At 34.9% G+C, this 15,917-nt stretch overlaps 1 protein-coding gene across 4 annotated transcripts; it reads left to right on the top strand.

Moving 5' to 3' along the window:
- Positions 1 to 2,064: 2,064 nt before the first annotated feature.
- Positions 2,065 to 14,441, top strand: fam210b (family with sequence similarity 210 member B). 4 transcript variants are annotated; one of them, XR_008360836.1, is made up of 4 exons: positions 2,065 to 2,782; positions 8,551 to 8,708; positions 13,294 to 13,414; positions 14,018 to 14,101. XR_008360836.1 is itself a non-coding variant. In XM_053499382.1 (4 exons), the coding sequence occupies exons 1-3, from the start codon at positions 2,309 to 2,311 to the stop codon at positions 13,304 to 13,306; spliced, it is 645 nt and encodes a 214-aa protein (XP_053355357.1). In that variant the 5' UTR covers positions 2,065 to 2,308; the 3' UTR covers positions 13,307 to 13,346; positions 14,018 to 14,148. The 4 variants fall into 4 exon arrangements, 3 of the variants coding, with proteins under 3 accessions (XP_053355357.1, XP_053355356.1, XP_053355358.1); XM_053499382.1 differs by having other exon boundaries at positions 13,294 to 13,346; positions 14,018 to 14,148; XM_053499381.1 differs by lacking the exon at positions 13,294 to 13,414 and having other exon boundaries at positions 14,018 to 14,441.
- Positions 14,442 to 15,917: the final 1,476 nt, after the last annotated feature.

Here is a 15,917-nt window from a genome sequence, read left to right as displayed (position 1 = left end):
TTGACAGCTAAAGCTTAGTTGAAATTGGGCCATTCAATAGAATAATAACCCGAAGTAGACCCATACTTTTTTTTTTGAAAAAGAAAAGAATCAAAGATTTGGAATCGCCTGGTTAAAGTCCAGACCTCAACCCTAAGTAAATGCTGTGGTGGGACTTTAAGAGAGCTGTGTATAAGTGAGTGCTTAAAAACCTCAATGAACTGAAGCAATGTTATAAAGGACAGGCAAACTTCCTCCACTCCAATGTACTGTAAGAGACTGATAAAGTCATACAGGAAACGATTACGATGTTATTGCTGCTAAATGTGGATCTACAAGCTCTTGCATCATGGTGGTATTTGTCCATGTGAAACCACATTTATTAGTGCATTTGTCACATGTAAAGCCTAGTGCATAACTGAGAATAATAACATAAAATAATAACACTGACAACTTATTGTGCTGTACAATATAGTTTATTTTTATCTACTGTACAACAAAACATAGGGATGTGTGACAACAATGAGACAAATACACACAGATCATTTTAAACCTTTGGTTGGAAAAATCAATCAAAAGTCATTGTTCAAGCATTGGGCACAGCCAATACAACTATTTGAAGTATAGAAGCAAACACATTATATGTACTGTCTGTCCTGAAAAAGGGACAACAAATGGTGTATTAAAAACAAGACATCTAAAAGGGCAACTAGGGAAAGCAACAGCACTTGATGACAAAATTTGGAAGAGCTACAGTATGAAAACCCCCCAGAAAACAACAGTCAGTGAATAAAAGTGAATGCTATGGTTATGGTTTCAACCCTTGATTGAGTCTTCGACTGTATTTTCTTGTGTGTTTCCCTGCTCTACACTCATTTATTCTTATAAAGCTTAATCCACTTAATCCATAAATGGTGAAATGAGTAGAATGAATTACACACAAGATAGCTATCTTAGCTTTGGCTTATTTAAAAAGCTATGGTGACTAACATTCATTTATATGCTATACATTTGATTAAACTCTATCTATATTTCCTTAATGATGTCCCATAGCTAGTAAGCTGAAGCAATGTTTAGCTTACAGTTTGATACCTGCAATGCATCTGTCACTTAAATTAATTACAAATTACACCATTACCCCTTACTGTGCATTTTCAACATTCCCAACTAAGACACAAACTGAAATGATTTATATTTTTAAGTGTAGAAACCAAGGACACACACACACACACACACTTTATATACAGTGTATATATAAAGTGTATATACAGTACACACACAGAGATACAGTGTATATAATGTATATGTCAGTTCATAAGTATTACTCGATACATTTATATCAATATAATGTTAAAACAATGTATATAATTGCCCTAATTGCTGACTCATTCCATTTAAGTACAGTTTGTGAATGTGTGTAATTATCTGTAAATAGGTTATTATTAATCATATGTAAGTTTAATATATAACATTTTAGTTCAAGTTCCAGTAGTTTCTGAGTACCTGAGAAAAATGTTGCAGTGTTCAAATTTATTTGTTAGTGCAGTTACAGTATATTACATGTAATCTATATAAATATAAGAAGTCTTGTCTGTACATTGGCCAGAACTCAATGTAAACAAACACCTGCACCAATAGATATTAATTAGAAAAAAGTAGTCAAATAAAGTAACATTAAATATAATGCTGCCATTTAACCTTTGTTAAGCAGACCTTGTCGAGACATGAACATCATATAAAAGCGGATTTAATGTGATAATACACACAATATCGCCGAAGTATTCATCGGAGATGTCTGCTGAAGGTAGTAAGCAACAGCGCTAAACACAACGTCTACAAATAAAAATGCTGAGGTCATGCAGTTATCGGATGTGGGCTATATGGTGCCGCTTAATATTCACTTACATTGCCCTATTGCGCGCCCACAATTTCCACTTTTTATACACTGATTCGATTTTAAATATCGATAAAGACTTGCTAGCCCATTGCCCCCTTTTGGGTTCAAAAAGTGGTTTCACCCAGGCTTAGTTTTTAAAACCCGCCTCCAAAAACAAAGATAAGAACCTCCTCCTACTGTCCTGAAAGAACCCAGCGCGCAGTGTTCGCTTATCGTGTTCGTCTTCTTGTCATTATAAATGCTTAAATACGCTGCACTAATTTTGGCAGAGGGGTGTGCACACACTGTGGGATGACCTTGAGTGTACCGTGGTTTCATTTTTTTTTTTAACGAAGCCTGACTGGGAGTTTTTGTTGTCTTTTTAGTCGTTAAGATTTAGATTATTCGTTTCAGAAAGCGCTGGCGTGTCGCCATAAGGGGCAGAAAGAAACAATGTTTTTATGTCGAGGAGCCAAGTCTTTTGCTACTTCATCGTTTAGTTATTACTTTGCTCGTTCAGTGCAGGTTACAACAAACAAAATGCAGGTTGCGTTACGTAACTCCAGCATTATTTCCTGCTCTCAGGTCCGTCACAGAGGCGCAAATAATGACTATAATTTATGCGTGCCTAGTGAAATGCTACTGCATACATCTGTGGGAAGCAACAAATATAAGTATGTCTCGCATGATTGGACGGCATGCAAATCGGTTTCAAGTCTTGGCTCCATTTTGCCTTTTTCGTGGAGGAGCGCTTCTCTTAATACGACCGACCAGCTGAATCTACCGAACAGCCTTTCTTGCCTTGGTGCCGATACGCGTATCATTCATTTTTCAACGCAAAAACTTCTATTAAGTGCTTTATCCAACGCTCCAAATCAGAAACAAGCCAACTGGACGCAGGGGGAACCAGTCACAGAGGTTCCGAAGGTAAATTGCTTGTCAATACCAAAATACATTATAATCAATGCATTTTTTTCGGCTTTAAAATGAAGTGCGTTGGTATTCCTAGCCTGTCAACCTGTTTAGGAGGCTGTGCTTATTGCGCCTGGTTGGCGTTAGAGATAGTGACAACGCCCGCTCTGTCTTCGTGCTGATACAGTATAAGCTGCACACACGCGGGAGAATTTGTTGGTATCCTTCCATTAATTATTTATAGTCGCAGGTCAAGGGTTCATAGGATAATGACCCAAAGTACATAGCTAAAAACACTCACGGCCGGCTAAGACTGGACTGGACTTTTAAAGTGGCCTTCTATTAGCACTGATCTAAATTCTAGGAACATCTGTGGGAATACTGTAGCAGAAACATGCAGTCTGGACAAGGCAGCCTTACACCTGAGCCAGGGAGAGGGGGACAAACTACCTGTTGGCTGGTACAGAAGCCTCACTGAGAGCTATAGAATTCACTTGATTGCCTTGAAAGGTTGTGAAGCAAGATATTAGGTTAAGGTCTCATAATTTCAGTTTTATTAGTTTTCTTTTAAATTAATTATTCTGTTGAATCACAATTCAGAAGCAATTTCTGATATTTATTGTCAACTTATTCAATTATTACTTATTCTTACTTTTGTCATTTTCAAGTTCTTTCAGCAGCCATTGTGATTTATAATTTTTTTTTTTAATGCAAGGGTGCCAACAAATTCATCCAAGTCTATTATTGTGCAGAAGTTTAATTTATACCCCAGCTAGACACTACACACATTGAATCAATGTTTTAAGAAGGAAGTTGTGTATTCAAAACAAGTTGTCTCATTATTAAATGTTCTTGTTGTTTTTGTCATGAACATCACACACAGTCCAACCTGCATAACTATGTGAAGCAATAAAAGAAATAATTGTCGAAAAATAAAGGTGGAAAATAGAAATAAATAGCAATGTAATTAAAATAGTAGTGTGATATACAATATATAATGAAGTAAAATCTAAAAAAGATTTAAAAAATACCAATGATTAATTAACATTAAAGTACAAAGGCAAAGACAAATAAAATTTAAGAGTAAGAAAATGATTTTATCCAGTCAAGTTCTTCCACACCAAACTTATCATCTATGTCTTTATGGACGTTGCTTTGTGCATTGGTGCACAGTCACGATGGAACTGGTTTGTGGTTGTTTTTTAGGAGTTGGGTTCAGCCCTTTTTCCAGTGAAAGGAACTCCTAATGCTTCAGCATAGCGATACATTTTGGACGAATTCATGCTCCCAACTTTGTGGTAAGAGTTTGGGGATGGCCCCTTCCTGTTCCAACATGACTGCACACAAGTGCACTACAAAAGCAAGTTCCGTAAAGACCTGGAAGAGTGAGTTTAATTAGCAACCAATTTTATTGTGTGTGTGTGTGATGTTGCACACCTTGTAACAGTGCTTGCAGTGTGCTTGATATGTCATATCAAGGAAAAAAAGGATTTGAACCATAGCATTTGTTCAGATCAAAATACTGTATTTTACAGTATTGAGAATGTCACATTAAATTCAAATAAAAATAGCTGCAAACTTTGAATGAAGGAAACTTCAACAGGTTCATTTATTAAATGAGTTTACTCATGGCGTACCCAGGTGTTTTTTCCCACTCGGATAATATCAGTGGTAGAGCTGAGGTGATATTGCAAACATTAATCGCTCATTAAAGTTACTAAAGGTGAGAGATAGTGTGTAAGGGGGAAAAAAAATAGAGATTGCATTCTGATCTGAGTCTTAGAAATTGTTACAGCAGAAACGGTCTCTCTCCATAGTCTGTGTCAAAGTAAATAATGTAACAAAGGCTGTTAAGGAATTTTGTTTTTTATATTCTTCACTTCTATTATTTACAATTCATTGTTATTATTTTAATAGCTCAGCTCCTGAGCACAAATGTTTTTGTACATTTATACACTTAGTCAGGTGTACAGGCAATTATTACTCTACCTCTTGTCATTAACTAATGCAGATAATCAGTAAGAGGCAGCCAGTGGAGTAATTGTGGTCAGATATTATCCTATATATAATGTTAACATCCTTGCTGTTGCATATTCTTCTCTTTGTTCTATTTGTAGATTTTCAGTTTGTCTTGTTTATGGATCAGTTTCTTGCTATGTTGTAACCAAAGATAGGGTCTCACCCTGTGCTGTATTCCTTGCATGATAGAAAGTAGTTTTATTTATGGTTCTAACGAGTGGTTTAAAAGTTTTTTCAGAGGACATAATGATATGAAGTCTTTTAAATGTAATTTGTATAACTTAGTAAGCATGTTCATTCACATATTCATTTATCAATACCATTTACCAGTGTAAATGGTAACAAAAATGTTACTTAACCCATCCTGTACAGAGAGGTTAACAACTTATCAGTTTACATCTTCTGGTGCTACAGAAATATGTTTAACTGTGGATGACACATGTATCTTTATGACTCATGATGAAAACAAAATTATAGCTGTCAACTGGTAATCCATGGGGTCTAAGCAGGTTATGCAAAATGTGCTAACATTGACACATTTCTGCAAGGTTACATCGATCAATGAAGACAACAGTTGTACTAGCTCATGAAATTAGAGGGAACCAGTGACTAAAAAAATTTAACTGTCACAAACCAGAAATGATGAGTTGTCATTAAGTAACACATGCATTTTCATTAATTTTCATTTGTTAGTATATTCTTATGGCTGCACGGTGGCTAAGTGGCAAACCTCCAGATTCTGGGGTGAATACCAGACAGATTTGCCTCTGTGTGCATGTAGTTTATGCATTTTTAGTTTATCAGAATTTTTAGTATGCTTTGTTGGCCTGAGAGATGAGGGTCACAGCTGCTCTGTAGATGTGCTGATTAGGGCTGAAACTAAGGTTATCTATTTTTCACATTTTTTCTTAACCACCATAAAGATCAGTTATGGTTTAAAAATGAATGAAGACTCTCTCTCACTCAAGACATCTTTCTCTCGATTATGGTTTAATTAATACATTTATAGCAGCACAGTCTCAACAAATTAATATGTGACACTGAAGCTTTTGCTAAATGCTATCCCCTATTTTAAAGTAGAATTATTTGCACTAGTTGTAACAAAATGCTAGAATCTCTTTTTTCACAAATTAAGTACTGCCGTTGAACAGAAGTTGAAGAGGGATTTGGAATTCAGCGTTCTGTTAGAAACTGGTTAGCTTCGTAGCTTACGTCCATTAGCTGTAAACAAAATACTTGGCACACTTTTGACACAGGGTAAAACATATAGTTAAATAGTCTAGTGTTGTTACCATACATCATAGTGTTGTACTGCTGAATACACAGTAGCATGGCGCTGATTGAAAGTATTTACATTTCTAATATTTAACGGTTATAAATAAAATAAGTTTTCTTTATTCATTGCTTGTATATGGGTTGTTTTTGGTGACTATTTCCATGGTGCTCCCATACCACACTTTTCAGCTTACATAATTTTTAATCAGTTGTAACAAATGTAATGTGATGTGCTGCCATGCATATTGGAGAAACTTGATACATTGTGGATGGAATAGATTAATTTGGTTAATTGATTTACATTATATTTTAGTTAATGTTTCATTATTAAATAATAATTTTCAAATATTTATTATTATTATTATTATTATTATTATTTCATATATTTATGTTTTTATTTATTATATTAGCTATTCATATAATAGCATTTTAGCTACTTTATTGAATTGTTGTTGCATTTGAAAAGCCAGTATAGGTTACTGTACATATGAGTCTCAATGCAACACAGTCTCAATTATTATTACCCTTATCATAAACCCAAAATACTTCACATTGCAAGCAAGAAAGTTGGTCAAAATTAAATAGGAATATAGCAAGGAAAAAACACAACAATAAATAATAACAGTTACAATTTTGGTGTACAAAATCTATAATGGTGTGTTAAATAGATTAAAAGTACTGTACTCTACAACAATTAAACTTACTTAAAATACAATGGCAAATGAATAATAATGTGTGAGTAAAAGTAAGCCAAAAATTAAAAGTGCTAAAACTGATTAAATGTTTTTTAGTTGTTTTATATATTTACTTGAATTGCTAAAGTCATCATTTGATTTGCCTACAACATGCCTGTGCTGTGATCTACAGTAGAGCATTAGAAAGCTACAGCATGAAACAGCCAAAAGCAGGACACTGTAAGTGCTCTGTTGTTGACTGTAAACAAAAAGAAAGCTGTGAGGCTTATGTAGATTAGCTAACAGTAGCCTGTATTGCACAATAAAGGAGAATAAATTATTCAGGCAAGTAATTTTCAAGTCAGTTACCAGAGAATAGGTGTAAAACATTTTAAGTCAGTTTTATTAATGTATCATATCAGGAATGATTGAACCACACACAAAATGCTGGGGAACATTATTTCACTGTGATAGTCTCAATTTAAGCTGTTTTGTGTTATACATTTAAAAATGTGACTGACATGAAGCTAAATTTCTGCTTCTTTTGTTTAAGAATCAAAAATTAGTTATTGGCTAATGGCAATTGGCTAACCTAGCTTTTTGTGTGAATGTCACATTCAGTTAGATATCCTCACAGTTATCCTGTTTAGAGAAATAATCATTAAACTGTGACTGATATGGAGGTGAATCCTAGGCTAGATTTGTAGTTATCAGGTTCTTCAGTTGTGTTTTAAATTTTATATCACTAAACATTGAAGAAGTTGTTTTTGAATTTGAATTAACAGTCCTAGTCCCCCTCCCCAATTAAACGGGGTCATTTCTTTCCCACTCATTTCGGGCCTCTGTGTTCTGATTGCCAAAAAAATAAAAGGTTTTCACAAAGAGACGTTAATGGGCAGTTAATTTAAAGTTACAGACAGTGAAATATTTTGTTTAAAAAAGGAGTGAAGCAGAAGGAAAATCAATTGTATTTATTTCCAGATTCTGGTTGGCTGATTCCAGGACTTTTACAGAGTTGTTGTGAAGCCACTTCTTTGTTTTCTTGGCAGCATGCTTTGAGTTGTTGTCTTGTTGAAATGTGAACTGTCACGTGAGAGGCTGAGCACTCTGAATAAGGTTTTTACTTAGGATGACTCTGCAAGTAGTAGGATAAATTCTTAACTGTATAGGGGTATACTTTCTGCTCAGAATCAAAGTAAAGTAAAATTGATCAGACAGTATTTCACAGAACAGATGGATAATGAACCTAAAGATATTAGGGATAAAAGACCAAGGCAAAGAAGTGAAACATGTTTAAACAGCCATTTCAGTCACCTGACCTAAATCCAACTGAGAATTCATGGGTTCTGTGTGAATTACCAAGTGAAAAGTAAAGAGGCATTGTAAGGAGGTTATTATAGCATGATTCTCTATGAAAAGGGCTATTGAATTGCAAAGTTGGAAGGAATCCAAGTAAAAAAAAATCTTAATATTTATGATTATGGAAAGATTGAAAAATGGGGGCCTCTGAAAAAAATGGCTTTAATTTCTAACATGTGTATGTTAATGTCTAGTATGTTAATATGATATTTCTGTAAAACCCATTTGATTAAAGCTGAAAATTTAAATACTAAATGGTGCATAAAATAGTTTGTTTAATAGTAATTTAATAATACATATTGCAGTTTAAATTGCAATCACAGAATGTATGACTTTCAAATCGTGCAGCCCTGGTATATGCTAAATAAAGGTTAGAGAGGTTAATATATGGTGCTGAATGAACTAGCTTTATTGTGATATTTATTTCTTACTTTGCTATTCTCTGTGCCTTTTAAGAGCTCACAGGGAGGAGCTGAAAAACCAGACCCTGAGGAAAAGCAAGATAAAACAAAACAACTGAAGAGAGTTTTCAAGGAATATGGGGCTGTTGGCGTTTCATTTCACGTTGGAATATCTCTCATTTCACTTGGAATTTTCTACATTGCTGTGTCTAGGTAAGGCAGCTATTTTTTTTTATTGGGTTAATGGCCAACAACGATTAATGGCCAACAAAAAAACAAATATTTATTTATACATTTTCTGCTTCAGTATGCCAACAAGTAACCCAAATCTAAATAAATCAATAAAAGTCAATCTAAATCTAAATGATCAATAAAAGTATTGATCAGGGGTATGTTGCAAGGCAGACCAGAATGCAGGATACAACATTTTAAAATTATGGTTAAAGCATATGCATTGTTGATTAAAAAAAAATACTAATAATAATAATAATAATAATACAAAAAAAATACAAGTATATATTTACATTTACTCAAGACATCATTTAATTATGGATTATGCATTGGGACATATTTTTTAAATGAGAACGTATTGTAAATTTAAACTGTGATTGAACCAGACACAGATAATACACCTAGAGATGGTTGACCTGAAAAAAATTTCATCACATCAGATGGACTTTCTGTTGATTATTAAGACTATTTTGCAGGTTAGCAAACAAAGCAGCAAACCTAATTTAAGTGTAAATATAGTGGTATACAAGGAAACAAACAAAAAAAAACATCTACTGTAGAGTTGCTTTTATTTTACATTTTAAAGTATGTGACTCATATTTCACTGTTTTGGTTTTATTTGCACTTTATATATAAAATCTATGTAAATTTTAGGAACAGCAATGAAAAACATTTTGTACTCAATCATGCACTTTACTTTAGTTTTTCTTGCCATTGTATGCTCCATCTTGACCATTAGTTTACATCTCTATTATGGTGGCTTTAAAATACTGCAGATTCAGAGGTAAGATCACTGAAGAATCAGGAGACTAAGTTCCTGGGCGTTCTATAGTCCCAATATGACTTGAAAACAGCTGCCATTATAGCTTTATGACCTTATATGGTTATGTACGTGCTAAGGACACACTGACTCGCCCTACATTATATAAGTAACAGCCAAGGCCGAGATAAGATAAAATGGAAAGAAAAACCTAAACTAAGCTGGAGTGGGGGTGAGAAAGCAATGACACAGGAATCATACTAACGTGGCTTGATCTTAAATTATTTAATCATGACTTAATTAACACAATCATGGGAAAACAGGAAATAAATCCTATAGTTTACATTAGATTTTTTATGTTGTGTACAGAATGACAGTTGTATGGTGCAACAGTTGTATAGTTGTATGCCACTGTCACATATGACTTGCTTATTATGGAAAAATGCAAATCTTTATTGGGATTTTTGTAAAGCTCCTTTGTCCAAACCTTACATTACAGTATACAACATAAAGCAGTACACTCTCACGAAAAATATATTCTATTCAATTAAATATTTTGTTTTTTTAATATGTCGTTTGTATTCTTTTGTGGAAAAGAGAGATGTCTTATTTAAATAATACAATTTTGATTGTATTAATGAGATGTCAGACTAGCTTTTATTAAAATACCTGAAGCATCTTTTTCTCTCTCTGTTTAAATCGCCATTTTCAGATCAACACAATTTTGTGCAAATGTAAATGAGCCTCTCACTCCACCCTCTCTTCCACGAACATTGCTGAAGTGAGAACCACATCACCACATGACATCTTTTGAGCATGAGTAGAAATAAGTTTGTTGTCCAACCATACATGTTTGAACCAAGAACATGGTCCAAATCAAACCAGGAGTATGAAAGGGTTCCCAAAGAATTTAAACTTCAGTAGGAAGTTTCGGAATGGTTAGTTATTACCTTTTTTTGTTTTTTACTTATACAGTTCTAATTTTCTTTACAGACACAAAGCTTGCTTGTTGTAGTGGTTGTCATTGGCAGCTCAGTACTACTTACTACTATACTAACAATGCATTTGTTTACTAGTGGATTGACCACTCTATTATAGAGGACAGACACACCCAAGGAGGTGGCATGGAATCACTTTCAGCAAAAAAAACCCCACATCTGATGATAATGTTATGTCATCTTACCATAACGTAACAAGTTGTTACAAATTGCTCCTGAATCATCAGTGTTTTATTTACACTTATGGTAATCTACAAAGCTAACTGCCTTCTTACATAATGCTGTATCCCAAATCTCTCTCTAACCCCTAATTGAGGACACTACTAGGTGTGTAGGACAAAGGATTGTACACGCTATATAGTGCACTAGCTTTCCCTTTAACGCTGTTTGGTATTTACCCCAGTACCCGTTAAATAATGTTCTAAGGCGGAGTATGTGGAAATATAAAGTAAAACATGCAAGTTTCTCAGGACTGTCCATGGTTTATCCCCTTCGCCTTTGTTCACATAGTAGCAGTAAGAATTTTAAGCTACAGTGGAACCTCGTATTGTGAGTAACACAGTTTGCAAGCGTTCCGCAAGACGCAAAGATTTTTTTAAATTTTGATTTGAAAAACGAATAAGTATTGGTGTACAAGTACCGAGTATCATGTATCATGCATACGCTTCTTGTTTTGACGCCGAGTGTCAAGTGATCACAACTGAGCCAAGGTTTTTTTTTTTTTCTCTTGGGCCGCAGAATCCGTCTCCCTGCTCGGACTTAGTGCGTATCTCTTACTGGTATAATTAACATCCGTGCACGCGTGTACTGTTTACTATAACACTGTGACCACGTGTATGTATGTGAGTAAAACATATTTTATTTTGTGTTTGTATCCGCGTAAGTACAGCGCGCGTGCACTGTTTATTATAACGTGTGCGCGTGCATGTAAAGCAAAAGAAAGTCTCATTAAAAAGGGTAAAGATCTTATTTTTTTCTCTCCTGTTTTGCCTCCGGTTGGCAAGTGTTTGTAACACACCACCAGGTTTTTGCTAAAGTTAATCCATCCAGCTCTTGGGTCCTCTGAGACATCAGGTAACTGATGTAATGATTTGTGCGACCCACAAGAGCTAACTCTAGTCATCCTCATGACTATGCTGTTTTAGCCATGCTTTGAGTGAGTAAAAACAAAATGGCAGGCATTTGGAAATGTTTATTCCTGTTCAGTCAGTCCATGGGTGGGAAAATATACAAGTAGAGGTCAGGTTATTAAAATGAGATCAGGGATTGCGTAGAAATGGGTTAAAAATCTCAATGGCCAACTTCTTCACATGATTTCTGACTGAGGTTGTTTAAATTCCAGTTTTGTGGGCTGACAGGCACTACCCAAATATTTACCCAGAAGAACTGAAAAAGTTAGTTTTCCATATTAAGTCCCCTTTAAGGATAAAACATTTTTCATTTTTCAAGTACTAAAAACTCAGTGTAAAATTACTATACCCTACTAAAAGTAGTATTCCACAAAGGATGTGATGTCAAGCACTGGGACATTTATGTATATGCATCACTCTGCTTTACAGGCGTTCTTACAATTGTTTTTTACTCTAACTGTTGGTTGCCAGCATGGGTAAAAGTAGGTAGGTATGGTCCACAGTACTTGAAAGGGTGCGAGCAGCTACCTGCCGAAAGCCACATTCACAATCAATCACAGAAGCATGGTAAACACTTTGTCTCCTTATTAATTACTTCTAGTTGTTAGTAAAAGTTGCTCTGAATTGCATGATGATAATAACATAAGCATAACATAACTTTGGGGCTTTGTAAGAAAAAGCTTTGCCCCCTGCTGTAGTTTTCATAACACAAGGTACTGACAAGCAGCCCGTAGCCTGATCAAAGTAGGCATGACTGATCATAAAATATGAGCAGTTCAGTCAGGTACTGTGGTGTGAGACTATTTAGTGCTTTATAGATCAGTAATAGTATTGTAATGTGGAATTTCACCAGGGGAAGCCAATGCAGTGTGGATAAGATGGAGGTGATGTGCTAATATCATCTGGTTCTAGTGAGGACTCTGGCTGCTGCATTCTGGACTAACTGGAGCTTGTTTATGCACGCAATTGAACATCCAACTTGGAGGGAGCAAAAGCAAGAACTAGTTTTTCTGCATCATGCAGTGATGATCTAGTCCTTATCTTGGCAACATTTCTAAAAAGAAAGATTGGAATCATTAATCACACCAAGGTATTTTACTGCTGCATGTGATAAAACAGGCCATTCAGAGTTAAGTTTAGTTCCTCTCAATGTTTTTTTTCCTTTTGCCAGTTTTTTCTTGCTACCGTCACCCTTGTCTCATCAAGGACTATCTAATCATTTAGATTTATACACCTTTTTTACATTTTATAAAAATGTCCATACTTTTCTTTTGATTGTGTGAAGCTGCTTTGTGACTATGAAAATTGTTAGAAGCACTATACAAATAAAATTGATTTGAATAGTATTGGTCCTAGTTCAAGTACTTCTTTCAGAATTAAAAAGTTGATTAGCATCCAGTCTCTTATGTACTTCACACTTAAGCTGTTTTTTTTTTTGTGGCTTAGCCAAGACATATAACTGTGCAGCATCAGCTTAACAGTGAAAATGATAGGATGCCTACAAATTTGGTTGCCCAGAGGAACATGTTAAGAGAGCTTAAAACCGAACACTGCGGAACAATAAACCCCACTTTATTACATGTAGAATAGTCACTGTTTACAAACTGGTCAGTCAAATATGACCTGAGCCAGGAGAGGGCCATTTCTGTAACATCTACAACATTTTCTAATCTCTTAAGGAGAATACTATGATCACTGGTGTCAAAAGCTGCACGAAGATCAAGTAACCGAAGTAAGGAGACATAATCCTGATAATCCACATGTTAGAAGCTGCACATCACTGTCAAGTTGAGTTTTGAGGTCAGATGTTGCCGTTTTTTATAATCCTGTAAAAAATAATTACTGATCAAAAATGTAGCTTTTTTATGTTGAATTTAATTTTAAGTTAAATGATTTTGTTTGTATTACTGAAATGCAACTCTTGGCTGATAAGTAAGAAAACTAATGTAATAAGGATCAGGCTACATTTAATGAATTAAAACTGAATTCAGAAACTGTAATAGTGAAAAGTGAAATGAAGATGATATCTCTAACTCGTTCATTGGAATAAATGGGGAAAGAAAGAAGGATAGATTGTAAGATTGAGTGCACTCTGCAGTTTGGCATGACAATTTCAGGTTAACTCTAATTTTGTTGGTAACATTGTGAATTCAATGATCTTTTGGATATTTAGCAGTTTGGGTTTTTTATTCAGGTGAGTAAACAAAGAACCTTTAAAAATTGGCTGCTTGGACCAATAACAATAAATGGGAAGAAGTCTCCATGGATCTCGCTCAAAAAAGCAAGAAAAATGTTTTGTTTAATAGTTTACTATGTGTAAAATTGATGTTTTGTGATTTGTGACTTTGTGACTCATGATTAAAAAATAATGCTCTAATGCACTTTAATGTTTTTTCTTCTCAGCGGGATCAATATGACGGATGTCCTTTCCAAGCTGGGGTTTAGTGATACTGTTCTTCAGTCGAAGATGGCTGCAGGCACTAGCACATTTGTGCTAGCTTATGCTATTCACAAGCTTTTTGCTCCATTTCGGATCAGCATTACTCTTGTGTCTGTACCACTCATAGTACGATATCTTCGGAAAATAGGACTTTTTAAATCCTCACAACCTCGTCTTTGAAGAACTATGTTTTTTAAGGAGTGGACAAAATTTTTACTATTTTTGCTGGGGGACTTTCTGTTGTTCTTAGGGAAAGATCAAGCCTAAAAATTCCTACTAAGGTGTATATAGTAATTACAGAAATTATTACAGATCTTAAATAAGTTCATTACTTTTCTAAAATAAATGTGGTGCAAAAGAAAAATAAAAATGTTTTGGAAAGACTAACGGGCTTTTATTGTTTTATTTTCATGTGATGCTGCCTTGAGACACAAGACACAACTGTGGATAATGGATGTAAATAAATATTTAATATTTAGTGAAAAGCGTAGCATAATTTTAAATGTTTTCACGCTCCCAAACAGATTAACCCAATATTGTAATTGTATTGTAAACAGAAAAACTTGTATTGTAAAAAGAAAACCCACGACACCAGCAGCTCCTGAGACACCCAAACCAGCCCTTTTTACACCAGCACCAATGCCATGATCATGGTGACGTACTGTTTCCACCCTACACAATGTCCTGTATGAACACCAGCCAACGCCGTTAGCCCACATTTGCATCGCCACCCATATGACATCACCAGTGTCGCCAGTCAAGAGTGATGGAGAGGGGGGAATTCAGCAGCTTAAAATATGGGACAGTTTCTGTTACGATATGCAGAATGAATAAGGTTAAAAGCCCCAAATTTAATTATTTTACCTTGGGTGACGAGTCCTATGAATGTTGCACTGTATGTGTTATACATTTACAGTTTGGATCTCAATCATTAAATAGCTTTTTCCCGCTTTGGCTGCTTTTTGATTAAGTTTTTTTCCCCATGATTCGGAGGGGTTATACCGTACCACTAATGCATTTAAGGCTCTCCGCATCATGCTGACTAGAACTCCAGTGGTAGCTATGCAGTGCTCTCACTGTAGCGACCGGAGATCAAGTCCCACTCAGGCCATCGTCTTTGCTGCTGCAGAAAGGACATCAGAAGCTCATGCTCATTACATTGATTTCAGTTTAGATTTGAAAAATAAATACTGTAAACAAATATTGTTTAAAAGTTGTATTTGTGACAATGTGTTGGTGTTTGTTCAATGTTATCCCTGCATCATGAAGTCAATGTTGGTTCAACATCATTTCATTAAAGCAATTTTAACTTTAAACAACATAACAACGATGTCCCAAAATCTGTAATGGTGCTAAATTAACACTGACATACTGTTTTGACAACGAACAATTACTGCTAGGCTATCTTCACTGTGGGTCTTTGCAGCTACATCAATCGTTTCAATCTCAACGATTAATCCACACCCCAGTCAGTGAGTTCTGGTCAGTGATCTTCTTGTCAAAGGTTTGTAGTGCCATTTTCTTTCCATTTTGTTATAAGTTTTAAATATTTTTAAGAACCAACCATGTGTAATCAGAGTTAAATGCCAAGTAACCTGGCTAATAAGGTTCTAAATTATTCATAAAAAAATAATAATGTAAAGAATATTTCTTATTCTGTCTTTATACTAGCACATGGTCCAACTCGGTTCCAAAATGATGCAAAGCATCAGGGTCAAAAGCAAGAGCAGCACAAATCAAGCGCAGAGACCATCGTTCTTGACTGTTTATTGGGTCATGTAGCTACCAATCAGTTATTTTTCCATTAATGCAGAAAAGTTTTTTTTTTTTTTTACAACAGTGTCCAAAGTTGTTGAAAAATCT

Source organism: Clarias gariepinus, chromosome 6, assembly GCF_024256425.1.
Source record: "Clarias gariepinus isolate MV-2021 ecotype Netherlands chromosome 6, CGAR_prim_01v2, whole genome shotgun sequence".
NCBI lineage: Eukaryota > Metazoa > Chordata > Actinopteri > Siluriformes > Clariidae > Clarias > Clarias gariepinus.
Note: the sequence above shows the minus strand (reverse complement) of the source record. Positions and strands in the feature narration are given on the sequence as shown.

Excerpts from the sequence above, each read along its gene's own strand:
- fam210b (XM_053499381.1), top strand. The coding sequence starts at position 2,309 with ATGTTTTTATGTCGAGGAGCCAAGTCTTTTGCTACTTCATCGTTTAGT. Across the intron at positions 2,783-8,550 it reads CAGTCACAGAGGTTCCGAAG|AGCTCACAGGGAGGAGCTGA; the intron begins GTAAATTGCTTG and ends GTGCCTTTTAAG. Across the intron at positions 8,709-14,017 it reads TTCTACATTGCTGTGTCTAG|CGGGATCAATATGACGGATG; the intron begins GTAAGGCAGCTA and ends TTTTCTTCTCAG.